Genomic DNA, 19,301 nt, shown 5'->3' on the forward strand with positions numbered 1-19,301 from the left:
GTACTCATGGTGTTTCAAATTACATCATTAAAGAATCCAATAACAAACAGTCAAGCAAATAAAAACAAGTTTCAGTAAATGATGATGTTACCATGCCAACTGAGGGTATTTATAATCTGTAAATTTTACTAAACCCCATACCACCCTTACCCAAACACTTTGCTGTTTAGTATACATAATTATCAAAGACTTTCTCAATTTTAAAAAAAGGGAAAAGCCTTTTTACCTATTATTCTGGACTTTACTATAGTTTCCAAAATGAGTTTAAGTTGTGGTTGGCTGCTTTGTTCGTGTTTACCGTTGATTACTTTCCTGCAATAGCTAAAATCTGTTCTGATTTTTTCTGTGGCCCCTAATTTAGGCATCACTGGGCACATCTACATGTGAAATGAATGTGGCACAATAAGCTCTGACACATATAGTGTTGGAGTTTATTGCTTCTGGATCTTGTGTTTACATGTGCACCCAAGACCACAACACATTGAGCTGGGTTGGAGCAGCACTAGCTGGCAGGGGGACAGCCGGCCAGCCCAGGGCTGCTCCCACCCCATTAAGCATGCTGTGGAGGAGCTGGCTGGTGCATAAGGATGCTTCAGTGTGGGGCTAGCCAGCAGGCAGCCCCCAAAATGAAGCACCTTCATGCCCCCACCAGCCCCGTCAGCGTCTACACGTGTTGCTGTGCAGTAAATAATGCCACCTCAGAATAGTACTTGTATTTACAAGTAATAACCTACAGCAGCATCTGTTAGTTTACTGCAGCCTAATAGGGCAGCGCACGTAGACACTGAGACTTTACTGCAGAGCTAATTAGGCAGCTCCACAGTAAATGTCTTGCATAGACGTGCCCACTGACATCCTTAAAATCATTTTTTGGCTACTGCTGAATAGTGTAGGCACATAAGTTTCCACAGATGGATATATGCAAAGCCGTTTAAGTACTGATGCTATTCAGCGCTCTAGCTTAACCTGAAGGCTTAGATACTCCCATGTCTGTTTTACAATCCTGGCTCAATCCTGCAGTACATTTTGAGCACACCTAAACCAGAAGTTACCTGCCCAGGAGTCATGTACTTGTCCTTCTCTTCAGAAAAAGCCAGTAACCTACTGGCTAGAGCAGGGGTGGAAAAAGTCTGGCCCACTGGTGGGATCGGGCCCATGGTGGACTCCATTTCCCAGCAGCTGTTGCCTGTGTTGCTGTAGTCAGTTTCCACGGAGACCCCAGTAGCAGTGGCACAGTGACAGCACAGGGCCAGTGTTTCCACAGAGACTAGCTGGTCTGGACCCAGGGCAGAGCTGTGATCCGCTGCCCACACTCCTTGGGCAGGGGCACGCAAGCAGCGGATGACAGCTCTACCCCAGCTCCAAACCATGCTGTCACCACTGCAAGACCCCAGCCCCCACGACAGAGCAGCTCCCTGCCTAACCACATGCCCTGCCAATGCTGCTGGGCCCTGCACTGCTACTACTCGGGTTTCAGTGGAAACTGGCCACAGCGACATGGGCAAGGGCTGCTGGGAAATGGAGTCCAGCTGCCCACTGGATGCACCATTTTGCCCACACGTGGGCTAGGACATTCCCTCAGGATGCGTAAGGCCTAGATTTGACCCCTGCTTTAGATCAAGCAGAGCAGAGATTTGAACCTGGGTCCTCCACAGCTCCAGAGAAGGCTCAGCTCTCTCTTGTAGGGGCTGTTGCAGTTTGTGAAAGCAGTGACGGGAAAAGATGCTTGAGCTTCTATTTCCCACATCCTATATAAGTACCAAGACTACTGGTCTGTGGAGTTGCTCTTTTTCTTTCATTTGACCTGGCCCACTGCATATTTATTTACACAACTTGAAGTAGCTTCAGGAGGAGAGATTGTTCACCCACGCACCTCAGAACTTAATAGCTTGATACTCTGCTGGGATACCAGATTCAAGACTATATTTCTGCTTTGCCTGATTTAAAGTAGGGGTTTGAATGCTCATCTGCCTTTGCAGTAATGAGTGCTTTAACCCCTAGAGTTTTGAAGCAACCAAAATTAAGTACCTACCTGCAGGTGAGGGTTCACAGCAAAGGATACTAAATGAAGGGAAGCATTTATTTCTAGCTAGACCAATCGCTCAGCTCTGTCTGAACTTCACCAGTTTCTACCTCCATTTAAATTAAGGTGAGCTTTTGATCCATAGAAGCCCAACTTGCTCTCTGTTGCAGTGGTAGCTAGAGTTACTCACCCTGGGAGCCACATCTGATCCTCCACTGAAGCCATCCCCCGCTCCACTCTGGAGTGCTGAGCGACCTGGACTGGAGGTGACCATCACCCCCTGCACTGTCGACCTGCTCTGGCTTTCCCCACAGGGAGCACACTCTGGAGTAAGCACCTCTGGCAGCCCCCGAACCCCTTCACGGAGAAGTGGCCATGGCTTTGGCAGAGAAGTCCCAAAGAGTACCACACCAGCAAGCCACATAAGGCTTGGGAGCCGCAGTTTTGTCACCGTGGCTCTATTGTGTAAGGGAACAAAATACTGTCAGGCCACTATAATTCCCCTTTGATGAAGGGTGTTACTAGCAAGTTGCTCACTGGCTCTTGATCAGCAGACTGAATGCTCCTAGTTTTCATGCACTAAGCTCATGTTTTTTGTGCTAGTAGGCTCAGGTGTACCAAAGAAAAACCTGTTTTGCTTTAATATAGTAAAAAGCAATGTTCACTAGTGTTCTGGAGTCTCTGATGATATTCCTGTCCTACCAGCTGTGCCCTTACTTGAAGTCTATGTTAGTGTAAGCAAGCAGTGTTGGAGACTCTTGAAATCTAGAAATTCAAAGAAGATATAGTTTGAGTTGCAATGCTGTAGCCTTATTATTGTAATTGTGGCCAAACATTCAAAGGGCCTTTCCTCAGGAAAATATTACCAAGTGGAGAGGTCAGCATTGATATTATGAAGGCCTCTTGAAGAGGGAGCAGATAGTATACAGGAAAGGAACATCAAAGTGGATGAGTGCTCCATCCCACAGAAGCTGCTCTGTACATGACATTATCTATCAGAAAAACTTGAGGCAATACCAGAGAAGACAAGTAAGTTTTCAATCAGTCTTCAAAAAAACTCTTGAGCTGTCTGTCAAAAGAGCTGCCAGTGCTCTGATCCTGCAGGCAAAACTAAGTACTTGAGAGGATTCTTCTAGATGTCAGTGACGCCTTTGGTGTTTTGTTTCCTTAAAGGGAAAACAAAGCTGGGCGATAGAAAACCACTCTCCTGCTCAACAATACCATGGTTATTCTTCTACTATTTGCATCTGTAAGTGGATACTGGGGAATGATAGGAGCTTTTGTCTGTTTGTAAAGTTCTCCATGAAGGTGACTGTTACTTGTACAGTCATTTCTCTAGATATTGCCCTGCAACACTGACAACTACAAAGGATGGAGGACAGGATTCACCTCCAAGGAGGATTATTCTGCACTGGTCCGGTCCTGCAGGGAGCAAACCAGGAAAGCCAAGGCTGCAACTGAACTCCAACTAGCTTCAGGCATCAAGGACAACAAAAAGTCCTTTTTCTGATATGTGGGGAGCCGGAGGAAAAGCAAGGGCAATGCTGGACCCCTGCTAAACCAGATGGGGCAACTGACGCCCAGGAAAAAGCCAACCTATTAAATAGGTACTTTGCGTCAGTCTTTCATCAGTCCCGTGGCACGCCCATGCCTGCTATGGGACAGGGAGATCCGGGTGGTGGGAATCCCCTACCCTCCCTAAATGCTGACCTCGTGAAGGAACATCTTGACAAGCTGGATACCTTCAAGTCAGCCGGCCCAGACAATCTGCACCCCAGGGTACTCAAGCAGCTGGTGAGCGTCATAGCCCAGCCCCTGGCATGAATCTTTGAAAACTCCTGGCGCTCTGGTGTAGTGCCCGAAGACTGGAAGAAGGCCAATGTGGTGCCGATCTTCAAGAAAGGGAGGAGAGTGGATCTGGCTAATTACAGGCCCATTAGCCTGACTTCTATCCTGGGGAAGATCCTAGAAAAGTTTATTAAGGAGGCCATCCTTGATGGACTGGCCCAGGCTAACATCCTAAGGGACAGCCAGCACGGGTTTGTTGCAGGTAGGTCTTGTTTGACCAATCTCATTTCCTTCTATGACCAGGTGACCTATCACCTGGACGAGGGAGAAGAGATTGATGTCATATATCTTGACTTCAATAAAGCTTTTGATCTGGTATCCCATGATCACCTCTTGGCCAAACTGGCCAGTTGTGGCCTTGGCTCCACCACGACCCGCTGGCTGGGAAATTGGCTTCGTGGTCGGACCCAGAGGGTTGTAATCAATGGCAGTCACTCATCGTGGTGCCCTGTGACCAATGGGGTCCCTCAAGGCTCTGTCCTTGGACCCATACTGTTCAACATGTTCATTAATGATGTGGACATTGGAGTCAGGAGTGGACTGGCCAAGTTCGCCGATGACACCAAACTTTGGGGCAAAGCATCCACACCAGAAGATAGGCGGGTGATCCAGGCTGACCTGGACAAGCTCAGCAAATGGGCGGACGAGAACCTGATGGTGTTTAACACCGAAAAATGCAAGGTTCTCCACCTTAGGAGGAAAAACCTGCAGCATCCTTATAGGCTCGGCAGTGCTACGTTGGATAACACTACAGAAGAAAGAGACTTGGGGGTCATCATTGACCACAAAATGAACATGAGCCTGCAGTGCGATGCTGCGGCTAGTAAAGCGACCAAAATGCTGGCTTGCATCCATAGATGCTTCTCGAGCAAATCCCGGGACGTCATTCTCCCCTTGTACTCAGCCTTGGTGAGGCCGCAGCTGGAGTACTACGTCCAGTTTTGAATTGTGGAGCCCAAAAAGGATGTGGAGAAGCTTGAGAGAGTCCAGAGGAGAGCCACGCGCATAATCAGAGGTCAGGAAAACAGATCTTATGATAATAGGCTGAGAGCCATGGGACTCTTTAGCCTGGAAAAGCTCAGGGGTGATCTGATGGCCACCTATAAGTTTATCAGGGGTGACCACCAGGATCTGGGGGAACGTTTGTTCACCAGAGTTCCCCAAGGGATGACTAGGTCGAACAGTCACGAACTCCTGCAAGACCATTTCAGGCTGGACATAAGGAAGAATTTCTTTACTGTCCAAGCCCCCAAGGTCTGGAACAGTCTGCCAGCGGAGGTGGTTCAAGCACCTACATTGAACACCTTCAAGAGTAAATTAGATGCTTATCTTGCTGGGATCCTATGACCCCAGCTGACTTCCTGCCCTTTGGGCAGGGGGCTGGACTCGATGATCTCCTGAGGTCCCTTCCAGCCCTGATGTCTATGAAATCTATGAAACTACCCTAAACCTTCTGAAAGAAGGTTGTTGGATACTCAAGTGCCACTTCGTGGTCAACCTACTGCCCTTCATTTGCTAATGTGAGAGTTGCATCTAAGAGGATTTTCAGGAGCACTGAAAAAAGAAAAAAAAAAAATCACACTGAAACTGTCAGAAAATGTAGAATATTATTTCTGATACTACTGTATAGTATTTTGGAAAATGTCAACATTTAATGATAGAAAAGAGTTACCAAGGTTATGTTGGACCTGCTGTTGTGTATATAGAACAAAATTATTCCTAGGACTCAGCCTTTACTCACATCTTGAATGAATGAGAGAAGTACTTGCACTGCAGTGAACACCTAAAGATAGTTTCTAATAGTTGTTCAATTTTGTCCCATAAAATTTAATAGTCAATTTCTATTTTATAACAGGAAGCCAAAAACATTGTTAGACCATTTGACAACTAATATTTCACTCTCTCTCACAGAACGTGAACGGTATCAAGTACCATGCCAAGAATGGCCACAGAACACAGATCCGTGTACGCAAACCATTCAAATGTCGTTGTGGAAAGAGTTACAAGACAGCTCAGGGCCTGCGGCACCACACAATCAATTTCCATCCCCCAGTGTCTGCTGAGATTATCAGGAAGATGCAGCAATAACATGCTGGTCACAAATGTGCCAAGAAATTCTCACCAGCAGTTGCTGATTTTGAAAACAGCCACCTTTTTCAGGGGAAGCATTCAGCAACCCTTTAAAAAATTAAATGCATGCTTTAAATTTTTCTGTAATTTTGGAATGATGTATCTTTGTAGAGTTAATGATTTTGTACATTTGCACATGTAATCATCATACCCATTTTCATTACTTTGAGATAAGGTGCTAAAAAGCTATAGATTCTTCAGAACATTTTTCTCCAAAAAAAAAATTAAAAAATAGGGGGTGTTGCATATTTAGTTGTACTGCAGTGTTAAATATGAGTATGAGGAGGGAAGCTTGGCACTGACATCATTTCAAGATTGTAATGTGATTGAAGACTTTCAAACACATCAGTTAACGTATGTACAAAACCAAAACAATACCAACATTGTCAACCTGGTTAACATGCCTTATGTAATGAAGTTATCAGTGGGGTAGCAAGTCTTTAGGTATTGGAAATATAAATAAGAATGTTTAACATAATATGCTAAAAATATTTTCATACTTAAATAACATACATAAAAGGTGTGCTTGCTGTATTTTATATTATCTTGCAATTTTTTTCTTCTTGAAATGCTGAAAAATCTTGCCATTTGAACTAGTAAACAATCACTTTAGTGTTAGGAATTACTACTACTTTTCCTTTTTTTTTTTTTTTTGTACAAGATGTCATATTAAGTTCATGCCCATCAGACTTTTGAGGACCAAGATTCCAAGTCCAACTAAATATTTTCCCCTGAATTATGCTGTTAGAAAGACGCTTGGAAATACTTAAGTGCAAATTTGTGTGTGTGTGAGAAAATTATATCTTCATCTCAGATGAAGTTTTAAAGCACTTTGTAGTTCTCTATTGCCAACAGATTTTATGTTTTATGTGTTGCCAGTTCTTGCAACTACTGTACTAGCATGTGCCTGTGGTTGCAAATAAAAGTTTTTTAAAAACCTACTAAGCATGTTTTAAGGAGGTACATGATTTGCGTTAAGGGAATTTCTATTGAACCTCCTTCACATTCATTGTATTTTAAGATTTTTTTTTGTATATTTTTGCCTCTTATTGTAGGTCACTGCATTCTGATTGGAAATGTCTGTTTAGCTTTACAAATCGATTTGCTGAAAATTAACATATGAGCCTTTATGATGATGAAATGCTTCTTGCAGGAGGTGGACAAAGACTGACATAAAACAAGTCATCACAAAATAACTTAGTGTCTGGACCATAACTGAATATTTATTGCTTACCTTATCATCCTGCTTTGAGCATTCTCTCACAAGTGCTGCTCTCAGATTACCAATTTAGCTTACCAATAGTCTATTTATGCAACCCCTTCCCCCCAAATTGAGGCTTATATCCCATGAAAAAAATATGTATTTAAAATGTATTTCTCTTTTTCCTTGACCTGGTGTGGATTTTCAGACAAATGGGAAACAGCCTCTCCATTTAAAAAAAAAGATGATTGCTGGCCTTCAAAATGTTTTGAACTAGATAAATGAACTTCCTTTTAGAACTGCTGAATCTTCACGTAGGAGTTCTGAAAGTGTAAACAGTTTCCCCTTTTACATATATTCTATCCATTTCAATCTTGAACAGACAACAGCAGTTGTGCAATGCAATGCTTTCAATTAGGTATAAAGGATGATGCAGACATAAGAATCAGTTGGTTGGTACATAAAAGCCCCATTTGGCCATTTCTTCTATAGTTTTGGCAATAAGTCTGGAGAGCAAGTATTGTCTCAGCTCCTACTGCAAGAAACTACAGGTTGGATAAGCAAGTTTAACAGCTAAACGGTCATAAAATGTCATTGTTGCATGTCAATTTCTTTCAACTATCAAAATGAAATTCCAGTTTCTATTTACCTATTCATTGTGACAGTATTATTAAACAGGTAAAGATGGGACTATTTTGTTATACTGTGTATAGTGAATGTATTGTATTGTGTCTGTGAAAAGTGTGCTTTAAATTATATTTTCATATGTTTTGTTGGGGACAAAGTACATTAAGTTCGAAAGTGACAGAGGTTTGTTTTAGAACTGAAGGCAACTTAATGAATTCCTGTCAAGAAAGCTGCTTATAAATGTAAATCAAATCACATTTAAAATAAACTGCCTCTGACTGAAAAACAAATATGACTTGCCTTTGGTTTTAAGACTGATCAGTTTGGTTTACATACACTAATGCTATTTTTATGCATTATTCAGTTCCCTGTAATGGTAAAAGCAGCAGAGCATTCAGCAACCCATTTAAGTATCAGTTAGGTAGAATGAAACAAGATGTTCTTAGCAAAAATGAACACTACAATATGTGGCATCTTAGTGTGGGTCCCCCCGGGGCCAACCTCCTTTCTTTATATAAGAAAGCTGTGATGGTGTCCAACCTGTTCATATACCACATGAGATTCAAGATTCATCAGTTAAAAACTGAACCCTTCATATTCTTCTTTGATCCAATTTAGCCCTTATTTAGTGGCCTTGGATATTCTTCTTTTCTTCAGGGACAGAAGGGTAATTGAAAAACATTTTTAACTCCTAAATACTCCAGTGGTTTTGATGCCCAGCTGAGCACCAAATATATGTTTTATATTTATAAATACATACAAACCACTCTGTCACCCATGCTCTAGGGAATTTACTCTGTAAATCTTCCTAGAATACTCTGGCAAAACAAGTATCGACCTGTGCTTCCAAACAAACTGGTTTTGAGGTTTTCTGTCTTTGGTGCCCTCTACAGCCATCATAGTGGGACTTCTTAAGTCTTTATTTTTCTCTTTTCAAACATGTTCTGTGCATATGTCTTATATACTAGTAAGGATGAAAGATGAACCAAACAAAATACTGCTGAATAGGCACTAAAATAGTTGAATGTTGTCAATCATGTACATCTCTGTATAGATAGATAGAGTACATGATTGACAACATATATATAAATAAAACCTTAGTTTAAATTTTAGGGCAATCTTTGGCTGAGTATGCAACCACCACATTGTTCCTGGTGTTAATTTTAGGTCCTAAAATTCTGTTGCCTTAAAATTTAAACCAAGGTTATTTTATTTATATATAACATGGTGGTTGCTGGTCACCCTTGAAAAAACTGTATTATCTATGTAAATAAAAAAGAACTACAGAAAAAATTACTCAGTACCTTAATACCTCAAGCATCTCATCCAGACAAAAAGATAAGGAGATAAGCAACCATTTGTGTTTGACAAACAGTCAAGTCATCTTTCACACCAAGAACATTTTTTAAATCAAGTCACATGTTTTCCTGAGTGAATGATAAAACAGGGAAAACCAGACTTCAGGAACAACTTCGCTTTTAATGCAACAAGACTACTGTACAACAGGTAGAAAGCAAATTATTATCCAAAAAAAAATTACTTTCTAGGTTTAGATAATACATTGTTAAGTAATTCATTGAAGTGTTTGGATATATGTGCTGCTGGTACTTACTGTAAAATAATGTGCACAGTTAAAACGGAGAAGTAAGAAACCCAAACAAAAAGAATACAAGGTTTTTTACTGAATGCAAGTGCAACCGATTGGTGGTGATATTTATATAATTATTTCTAAGTAAGCATAGCAATTTATTTCAATTAATAAAAATACTGTCTTACAGTATAACATTACTTAGTTGAAGGTTATCCCCTAAAACAAATATTTTTATATGTAAAAGTAAAGTATTTGCCATTTATTTTTTGTTACAAGCATGTAAATCTCATAAGACATGCAACTACATTTCAGAAATGGATTAGAAAACTATATTTCCATTAGGTAAGTTACATAACTTTATGCATCAACTATATCCAAAGAAATAATACACAAGATTACTATGTGAAACATCTGTTTATTACATACTCTATGCTTTAATGTTTAATCATGCTCCAATTACCATGGTCAAGAGATACCTCTGTTCATGCTGTAAAATAGTACAGCAACAAGAAATTGGGTCTACTTTTTCTATGGATAAATCACAACCAAGTTATTCCTGTCTCCTTACAAATTTCACTGAACAGGAATAAATACAGATACATAAGGCTTTTTTTCCTTCTAAAAAGTTACATCGAGAGTCTAAACCAGTAACAGTTGATAGCCAAAGATATGCCTGGGATCCAATTACACAGTAGAGCATTACTAGCACTTAAGCAGAAATCTGCATTAAGTTATATGAAAGCTGCATGTTCCTGTTCTATAGGTGGACTGCCCACTCTAGGTCTTTTTTGCAATTAAGTTGAGAAAAGAAAAACACAAATGCCTCCTCTAATCAAAATTTAACACATTTGAATCAAAGTGAGTTTGCACGTGCCTCTCAAAGCCTTGCTGATTGTAGTCCGGAGGAAACTGCTCGCTGCACATGGGGCACACTTTCCAGTGACTTTCAACATGTTGTTCAAACTTGCTCTGGTCATAGTTAGGTGGAAACATCACATCACAGAGCGGACACTTCTTGTGCAGATCAAAACTTGGGTGGGGGGAGGAAGAAAATTAACCATTAATATAAGTGACAGAAGCAAAAATAAAAGATCTGATACTACTGAAATCAATGGGGTGTTGCCATTGATTTATATGAGAGTTGTGTCAGGCCTTAAAAAGTCCAGGTAATTTAAAACTGATTAAACCTGCCATTAGCAAAATGTTCAGTATATTAAAATAGCTCTGCACTGACATTTCAAAATCACAAAACTTGAATCATTTTGACATCATGCTGGATTACAAAGCTACTGAACATCTTAATGGCCAAGCGGTTTCATGGAAAACCACTTCCCCTACTCAAAAATACTTGCTCTTAGCAAACAACACTTTTTAAAAGCTGTAAACTCAGGGTCAATTAGGTTGGAAAGAAAAGAAATAAAAAAGCAGTTTTTCATTAATGTTCCCATAATATTGTCACATTCAGTGAAATGAGCCAGAATGGTAACAGCCTTCCCTAATAAATAATTCCCTGATAAATAAACATAACACAAATGCTGCCAGAAAATTCTGGGCAACTTAGCAGCATTCCTTTGAGTGAATAAACCCAGGAATATAAAATTATCTATTCCACTGCACAACAGTACAATAAAGAGATATAAACTCACCTGGAATCAAAACAAAAACTTGTTCCCCGCTCATGCAAAAGCAGACTTGGAGGCTCAGGAGCAGAAGGTACAGTGTTATCATCCTCCTGCAGAATAAGAGCACAGTAAAATATACAGCCTCCACAAGAAACTGTTTTGGGGGAAATTACTTCTGCTATCAGGAGAAAGCTTAGGAACTAGGTTTCCCTCTCTTATTTAAGAACTTGTGCTCCAGTATTTTGATTGAAATATATAAAAACCAAGACAACAGAGAGACCTACTAACAAAAAGCTAAATAAACTGCTTATTGGCCATGCACAAACAGCTAAATCTATGCAAGTGCATCTATGCAAGAAACTTTACTGCACATTAGTCTAATCTAATGCACAGGTAAGCATCAAGCAAATTCGCTCCCAACGGGCACATCTTCAGATGTATGCGGCGGCTCAGTTTAATGCGCCTGAATTTTCTACACAGGTCAACTTACTACAAATGCCTGAAATGCCTGGGGGTCAGACCGCAACAACAAAGCTGTGTTAAACCCAATGCTGGGCCCCAGATTACAAGCCATAACAACATTTTACTGGAGGACTAAAATTCAAAACTAAAATTCTAGATAACAGACTGTCACATTAGACTCTTAGAATATGTCAATTTGAATTTCAGTGGAGGGAAAACAACATTGATTTAGATTCACATGCTTGGTCCTCGCCAGTCAGTTTTGAGTGATCTGTATATGCTGCTATCACCAGCCAAGCATGTCACATTTCACACAGCAGTCAGGCACATCAGCTAAATTGCCCTGTTTGGCCGCTTCCTCTCATCAGCTCTGTCAATCGTACTTTCATTTCATGAACACTAACAGCAAATAAATAGCTTCAGCATCCACTAATGAGGATCGCTATGCTGATGGACAACAAGGTTTGCCTGAGAACCTCTATCAAGGCAGGCCTACCACTGCACAATATACCCTCTCCTCCCTCCCTCCATGCTCCCCTAATCCATCTGTGATGTAAAATTCTGCAGCTGAATAGCTACAAAATATCCTGTACCAGTAGTACTTCAATTTAGCTCTGCTACTTATTTTCTGGCAAGGGAAAAACCACAGCAATGCAGTGTTTTGGTTTTCATTTATAATAATGTCTCAGTTAAAATTTGCCTGCATGGCTGCTGTGGTGTAGCACAGCTGAATGAAGGACACGAAGAATAGGAGGAAGGAAAAAAAGGGGGGGGGGAGAGATTTAGACTTGCGCGTACATTCTTTGCATGAAGTACAAAGCTACAAAAAGCCTGGTGGGTTCTACACATCTTGGTTCCATTCTGCGTACAGAGGAAAGTAGGATGCATCTCATAAGTAAGCTCTGCCGCTCTGTAGAATATGGCAAAACCTCTGACCCACCAGATGTTCCATTTTCTATATTTATTTCTCTCAATTCCAGTGGTGCAGTTTACACATGAATCATGAACAGCGATATTGCAAATTTCCCCCCGCCCCTCCAAAAAACAAATGTGTACATACAAAAGGATGGCTGCAATTACATGTCTAGTGTGCATGGTCAACATTTTTAATGCTTTCAAACAACTCTTACCCCTCTATTCCCCATTTTCTGTTAAATGGGCACACTGTTTCCTCATGAAACCCGACAGAGATGAGACAGGATGTGAAGATTCCTTCCACATTTCTCCCCCTGAACAACAGATGTTTAGTTTCAGCCACTTAACATTTTCATTAAGCAGCTAGTGGGCCTTGGTGCAGCAGATGCTAGCAACACACATTCGTTTAACTTGCTTGCCTAGCACCTACACTGAAAGAGGCATGTGGATTTTCAAGGCACTATTTGTTCTTCTTCACCCTGGAGGACAGTGCCAATACTAATGAGGGAAAACTACTGGTTGTGATCTAAAGATCTAAAATGTAGTAATACTATGTTCTAACAACTTTGTCTTGTAACTGAAAACCCCAAGACAAACATGGACACAAAAAAAATGGAAAACCGTATTCTGAGTACCACACTTTACGGTTTATAGATTGATACAGTGTACAAGTTGACCCCATATTTCTGCACAAAAAAGGTAGATCCATAGTGTAAGTTGACCCCACCTCCGTGTGTGAGGTGCTGGAAGCCCAGGCAGACTTGTGGCAGAGGCGGTGTGCTGGAGGGCTCCTGGGAAGCTGGACTGGATCCCTGGAAGCTCGGGCAGCACACGGCCCATTGGTAGCCCAGCCCCATAGGGCCACTGCTGCAGCAGAGGGAAGGATCGGGCCTCCCCACAGCTCAAGAGTTACTCGCTGCTGTGGGGCGGGCAGGCAGGGAGGCTCTGCTGAAACAGAATTGGGCCCCTTGCCAGTTCTGCCTTCAGCAGGCTCCTGTGGCCAGCAGAGTGCCTGGGGCCACCCAGGAAGGGGCCAATGGGCCCCATGGGCAGTGTGGGGTGTCAGGCAGGGGCAAGAGGGAAAGCTAGCGGTATCAGGCAGGGCTGGTCTTCCCCACAACTCTGCCTGTCACCCCTCACTGCCCACAGGACATGCCAGCCCCTTTCCGGGTGGCACCAGATGTCTTGGCAGCCAGAGGTACCTGCTTGAAAAGCAGCAGCAGTGAGGGCCCCAAACTAATTTCACATCTGAAAGAAACGTGCCATGAGAAAACACATTTCTCCAGGGGTGCTGGTACTCCAAATACACAAGTCCCATAAGAGAGGATTTCTTATGACTTTCATTTCTATGGCTAGACCACTGCTTAGATACATGGCACAAGGGTCCAAAAAGCAAGACAGATGGCACTTTGCTTACCAACTGGTCACTTTCCTCCAAATTCCTTTCATGCCATACCTATACACCAGGGGTATCAAATATATGGCCCTACAAAGCCCTGCCATCCAGTCCTCCGTGCTGCCCCAGGTCTGAGCAAATCCATACGAGGCACATCACATGCCACACCATCCTTGTACATATTACTATGGGGGCTGGGGAGAGACACCATGTGAAGTCAGCTGGTCTGGGATCCATGCTACACACCCACAGCTGGACTAAGCCACATGTGGCACCTGGTCTGAAACTGCACCACACAGTGCCAGCTCCAGCCAGTCCAGGACCTGAGCAGGTGCACAGGTGGTGCAGTTCAGCTGAGATGGGCACCACATGCAGTGCAGCACAGCACTTGCTCTGGCCAATACTCGCTCTGGCCAATCTGGGATCTGCACCGCACAAACCTGGCTGAACTGTGCCACACATGGCACTCCTTCCAGAGGCTTCAGGACGCATGCTACACATAGTGCAGGTCCTGGACAAGCTGGAGCAGGCTCTAGAGTCAGTATGTTGGGGGAGGGGAACAAGAGAGGGGACAAGGTCCATGGACCTGATCAGGCCCACACATCAGCCCCACACCACTGATCTGGCTTATAAAGCCAGACAAGAATGATACCCCTGCTATTCACCTTTAATGCAGAATGGCAGACTAGAAGTCATGCACAAGGGTAATAATGTTACTAGGGTAATTAATAGCACTTTCTGGAGTCAACAATTAGCAATTACTAGTACTAAATATTAACAGGGACAACTACAGATGAAAAAGTTAATGACCAAGTTATACAATATAACAAGTATGAATGGCAAGTGTCATTCTCTCCCCTGCCTGTCCATCCTGCCAGTTAAATTCTGGTTAACACCACCTACTAAGGATCACTTGCAATGACCTGAACAGAAGGTTAATGAGACTGCCTCAATAGTAATAGACACTTCTCTGAAAACAAGTGTTGAGTTACTGCTCAGATGATTTGTTTTCTCCATACAAACTGTAGTGCACCATAACAATTCTACAGTTTTATACTACACTGTAGAAGAAAAACCCTTTGTACTAGTACATATATTTGACCAACAAAGATTGAAACAGATAGAATGGTACTTCTGTATGCTTTGCATCACCTACCACTGATCAAGTAACAAATAACTGCCAAAACCCTGTCAATTTCTATTAGCTGTGTCAGCAAATAGTGGATTGTACTTTAGATTCAGCTTCACTGCACGTGCTTTTCTACTCCAGTAGCACACTGCACAGAAACTAAAGATAAGATGATAATATCAGAATTTTTAAAAATGCAATCTATTTCATAATAAGGGTTGAGAGCTACCTGAAATAAGTATTTTAAACTATCACAATTTACATTCCAGGCTAAATAAAATTTTGCCATCAGAGCTGCTTTGCTTATTTTTCATTTCTCTATCTAGTTATTTATGGCAATTTTACTAATAAATTCTCTTTATTTTAAACATGATTCTAAATTATTGTTACACTGCAAGCTTTGTCTGCTTGAGCTTTGTTTGAAAGTGATTTTTGTAGCACTTGAACAAAGACCAAAATTCAGCTTCTATTTACTGTTCAAATGGCCTCTCAGTCCTTTTGCAGTACATCTTTTTGCTTTAATAAAATTAGAGTATCATGCTAAATTATATATATAAAAAATATTCATATTTATGAGAAACTAGTTTTGATGGTCATACAATGGTGAATTGGACTGTTCTTGATGGTATTAAAAGAGACTTGGGTTTTGGTCTAACTAGAGACCTTTGTACAGGTTCAAAACTATTACTTGAAGACACTGGAACAGTACTTTGTGATATATTTCATTCCACTCTGCTTAATTCTTGAATATTTTCTATATGAATTGACATGTCTGAGTACACAAAGGACACGAGGAAACCCCTAAACTAGACATACCATAAAAAAAATAATAATAATAATAATAAAACAGTAACTCTTTGCTAGTTAAACCACTCTTATATAATAAATCTTACCAAAAGTTCATGGTTGTCCCACACTCTAGGAGTGTTAGACTCAAAGATCAGCTCAAATTTAGATATAGAAAACTGAATCGGAAGACAAAAGGAGATGAACACACTTCTAAAAAAAATCAAGGCATGCTGCTTGACGATTTTGGCACTCATTCTGAGACTATTTCCACAATCATTTTCAGTGCAAATCACAACAGCATCTGACTGCCCTGAATATTGAACTATATGCTGACTCAATAAAGTAACTAAGACCTAATAACAGCAGTAGCATTATCTTTTCTTCTACTTTGCAATAACTGGGACTACAGAGAAATCGATTTTTAAAAAAAGTATTTCATCTATTTTCCTGATTTCAGCAGTGGCCTACTCCTGATACTTTAGAGATGGATTAAACTCCCAGTTTAGTAAGGTCTCATCTCCCACCACGTTACTTCACAGTGTCTTCACAGTTCCAGTGTCTTCAAGTCTTCAGCTCCAAGTTTCTCCTACCTAGTATAACTGAAGATGCCCCCTTTCATCTACACAGGTTATAACAATTTACATCAAAGCTAAAATGCCTATTTAGCCCTTTCAGATGGGTCATTGTCCCACAGAAAATAAATCTTGACATGAGAACTCAGATCAAAAGCACAAATGAGTAGAGTATGACTAAAAGTTACAGTACAGAAGGAGCTGGACATTAACCACTTTGCCTCATTGGACTACAAACACACCTTTATTTTTAATGAACTAGTTATCTCTAAGAGATCCTGTCATAATGAGTTCCACAAGTCAGAGCATAAATTTACTTAAATTTGTTTTTAATATTACATTTACATTTTGCCTTTTACTATTATTATTAGTATAAAAAATAGGTAATGGGTTTGTGGGTTTTAGATAACCAGCTGGGAAGGGGGGGAGGGGAACCCTGTCTGGAATTTAACATAGTCCAAGAGCTTTACTGATCATTAATATGTAACAACAAACTAAACAATACTAGTCCTGTGCTTAATAACAAGATCCCCACCCAAGTTGCCCATAAAAGAATCAACAAAGAAAATTGTTACTTGGGTGCTTTACACATATGGACTGGAATTAAATACGTGCATTTTCAAATCACTTGTCCATGCTAAACAACCACTCTGGGCTTCAAGGAGGTTCTTTTCTAGTTCCTACTGAAAGAGACCAGCTTCCACTCTTTGTTTTTGTTCCTATCCACTTCCTCAGAGCAAAAAGGAAAACAAGGTGAGCCATTAGAGGGTATTTTTACTTCTCTCCCCCTGAGTACAGCATCCACATGCATACTTACTATGCTAACAATGTTCTTCAGGAGTTGCTAGGCAGTTATTCTAGGCGCACTGCCATCTGCAATCGGTTCTACATTTCCCCTCTCAGGGAGCCCAATGGGGACCCACCCCATCCCATGAATCAGCAGGACAGGTGGGGGGGCATTCTCTTGTGGTTGGAATCTTCTTGGAGCCCCGGGAGGGTTCCTGACACCAGAGAACAGCCCTTGCCTGATGTACTCCTCCAGTTCAACCTAGAGAGTATTGGAGGGGAAAAGGCTAGGTCTGGGAAGTGGGGGAGTGCCCAGGGCCGGAGTCCACCAGCCCAGGAGAAGACTCACCCCCACCCCCAACCATCTCCCTGCCCCAGTTCCCAGCCCCTTGGCTTTAAATGCCATCCAGCTGGGTGGTAGGGACAGGGGCAGAAACTGCAACTCTCATAAAACCAAGAATTGGGGCAGGGAAGCTGCCCCCAAGTCTGGTTTCCAGCCCTTTCTAGCTTCCCTTTGCCACCCAGCTGGGATAGAGCAGGAACTGGGACTGCAAAGCCCCAGGGTCTGGGAAACAGGGCTCCCCCCAAAAGTGGAGGTGACAATTTACTTGTCATGAGTACAATATGGATAATCAGAAATCCTGGACTCTCACCCTGTAGTTTATGCTGGTGACAGAAAGAAAACAAGAAGTTTTAGTGATTGAGAAACAGTGTGGTACAGTGATAAAATTTAGGGTTTAGATAATACAGATCTGAATTACAGACTTCCAGTGACTTTGCAACAGCCCTCAGCTAGAATGGCAACCTGAGAAGAAGGATCTTGACTTCTAATCTTGAGAGTCACAGCCTTAGTTAACATTCAGACTAATGAATTTGATGGGAACTTAAAACAGCAAGTACAAGAAGAGGGATGGGAACCTCTGGTCTCCTCTTTCCCTGCTCAGAGATCAGGAATATTTGAGAGGGAAACTTCAGCTAGTTATGAGAGCCCAGCAGTTCTGCATTTCAGGGCCTTAGCACAGTCGCTCAGAAAATAAGGAACACACACACACACACATACTGAAAATGCTGGTTTCTACAACTTGCCTGGCATTACACAGGAACTGTACATTAGGCAGAGATAGAACCCAGGTCTCCGGAACAGCATTCAACTGTCTAATCAGGATATAATCTGTTCTTCTTCAAATTCCCTGCCCTATTCACTTTCTAACTTCTTCTTCAAATGAGGCTGAGATTCTTTAGATACCAGCCTCCATTGTTATGCAACCCTGACCTATTCCAGAGCAGGTCCAGTCACTGCTCTGAACAGGGTCGGTTGCACCCTATGGATAAAATAGCTGCTGAACATATACTGTATTTACTTGAATAGAAGACAACCTAAATTGTAAGATGACCCCAATTCTACACATGGATTTTTTAATTTGTTATAATTTTCTAGGTATAGGTTATAATAATTGAAGGCTCGCCTTGAATTCATCCCCCTTTTGCTGCTACAGCAGGGAAAATAGATCTTGGGGGTCAGGGAGTTCTTTTGTTCTCTGCCTCCCCCAACTTTTTTTCCTGGCAACCCCGTTCTTCCTCTCCTTCCTGCCAAACCCTGCTCTCCCTGAGCACGTGGAAATCAGGAGCAAATGTGAAAATAATAACCTTGAAATGTGACTTGGCTGTAGCAATTTGCATATAGTACCTATGCACTTAGTTCATCCAGAATTCATGTTACCTTTTTTTGAAACTGTTGTTAGTTTTAGCACAGACACTTCATTAACATACTTTTGAGCAGCACTGGCACCTACTTATTTGTAGTGCAAAATATGCAAAGACTCATGATTTACCATATAGCTCACTGGGCTGAGCCCCATCCAAACCAACAGTGTGTCAAGCTACGGTGACCTCAGAGCTCAGCACGTGTGTGTGTACTCCAGATACCCCCCACAAAGAATTCATGTGCTAATTAGCACCCCATTCATTACTGGAACCAGGTGTTCTTGTCATGCATCTTAGGGATACTCCAAAAATGTATATAAAAGATGAGGCACAGGGCAAGCTGGTCCAACTTCATCTCATGGAGGGCAAGGCCACATTAATCATATATGTGACAGGCTGAGAGAGGGAGTGATAGAGCGACTGTGGGTAAACTGTTTGGGGCCCCATTGGTGATGTTTACCAGGCATTTAAGGTTGGTGAAGAAACATTGGAAAAGGGGAAGTGGT

The 19,301-nt window shown here is 41.7% G+C and overlaps 2 protein-coding genes across 3 annotated transcripts in view; one reads left to right on the plus strand and one right to left on the minus strand.

Annotated features, from left to right (window-relative positions):
* The window catches only part of JAZF1 (JAZF zinc finger 1), a 339,282-nt gene extending 331,390 nt beyond the window's left edge, over positions 1-7,892 (plus strand). Inside the window, exon 5 of the mRNA XM_090046666.1 lies at positions 5,783-7,892. Within this exon, the coding sequence (XP_089902792.1) occupies positions 5,783-5,959 (177 nt within the window). The 3' untranslated portion in view covers positions 5,960-7,892. The remainder of the gene's footprint in view (positions 1-5,782) is intronic.
* A 1,396-nt stretch (positions 7,893-9,288) lies between these two features.
* TAX1BP1 (Tax1 binding protein 1) overlaps positions 9,289-19,301 on the minus strand; it is a 93,533-nt gene continuing 83,520 nt past the window's right edge. For both annotated transcript variants that reach the window (XM_090046668.1, XM_090046667.1), the window contains 2 exons: positions 11,067-11,152; positions 9,289-10,450 (listed from right to left, as the gene is read on the minus strand). In XM_090046668.1, coding sequence (XP_089902794.1) covers positions 10,249-10,450; positions 11,067-11,152 — 288 coding nt within the window. In that variant the 3' untranslated portion in view covers positions 9,289-10,248. The remainder of the gene's footprint in view (positions 10,451-11,066; positions 11,153-19,301) is intronic.

Source organism: Crocodylus siamensis, chromosome 5 (assembly GCF_052110815.1).
Source record: "Crocodylus siamensis isolate JL-2025a chromosome 5, ASM5211081v1, whole genome shotgun sequence".
In the NCBI taxonomy this organism is placed as follows: Eukaryota; Metazoa; Chordata; order Crocodylia; family Crocodylidae; genus Crocodylus; species Crocodylus siamensis.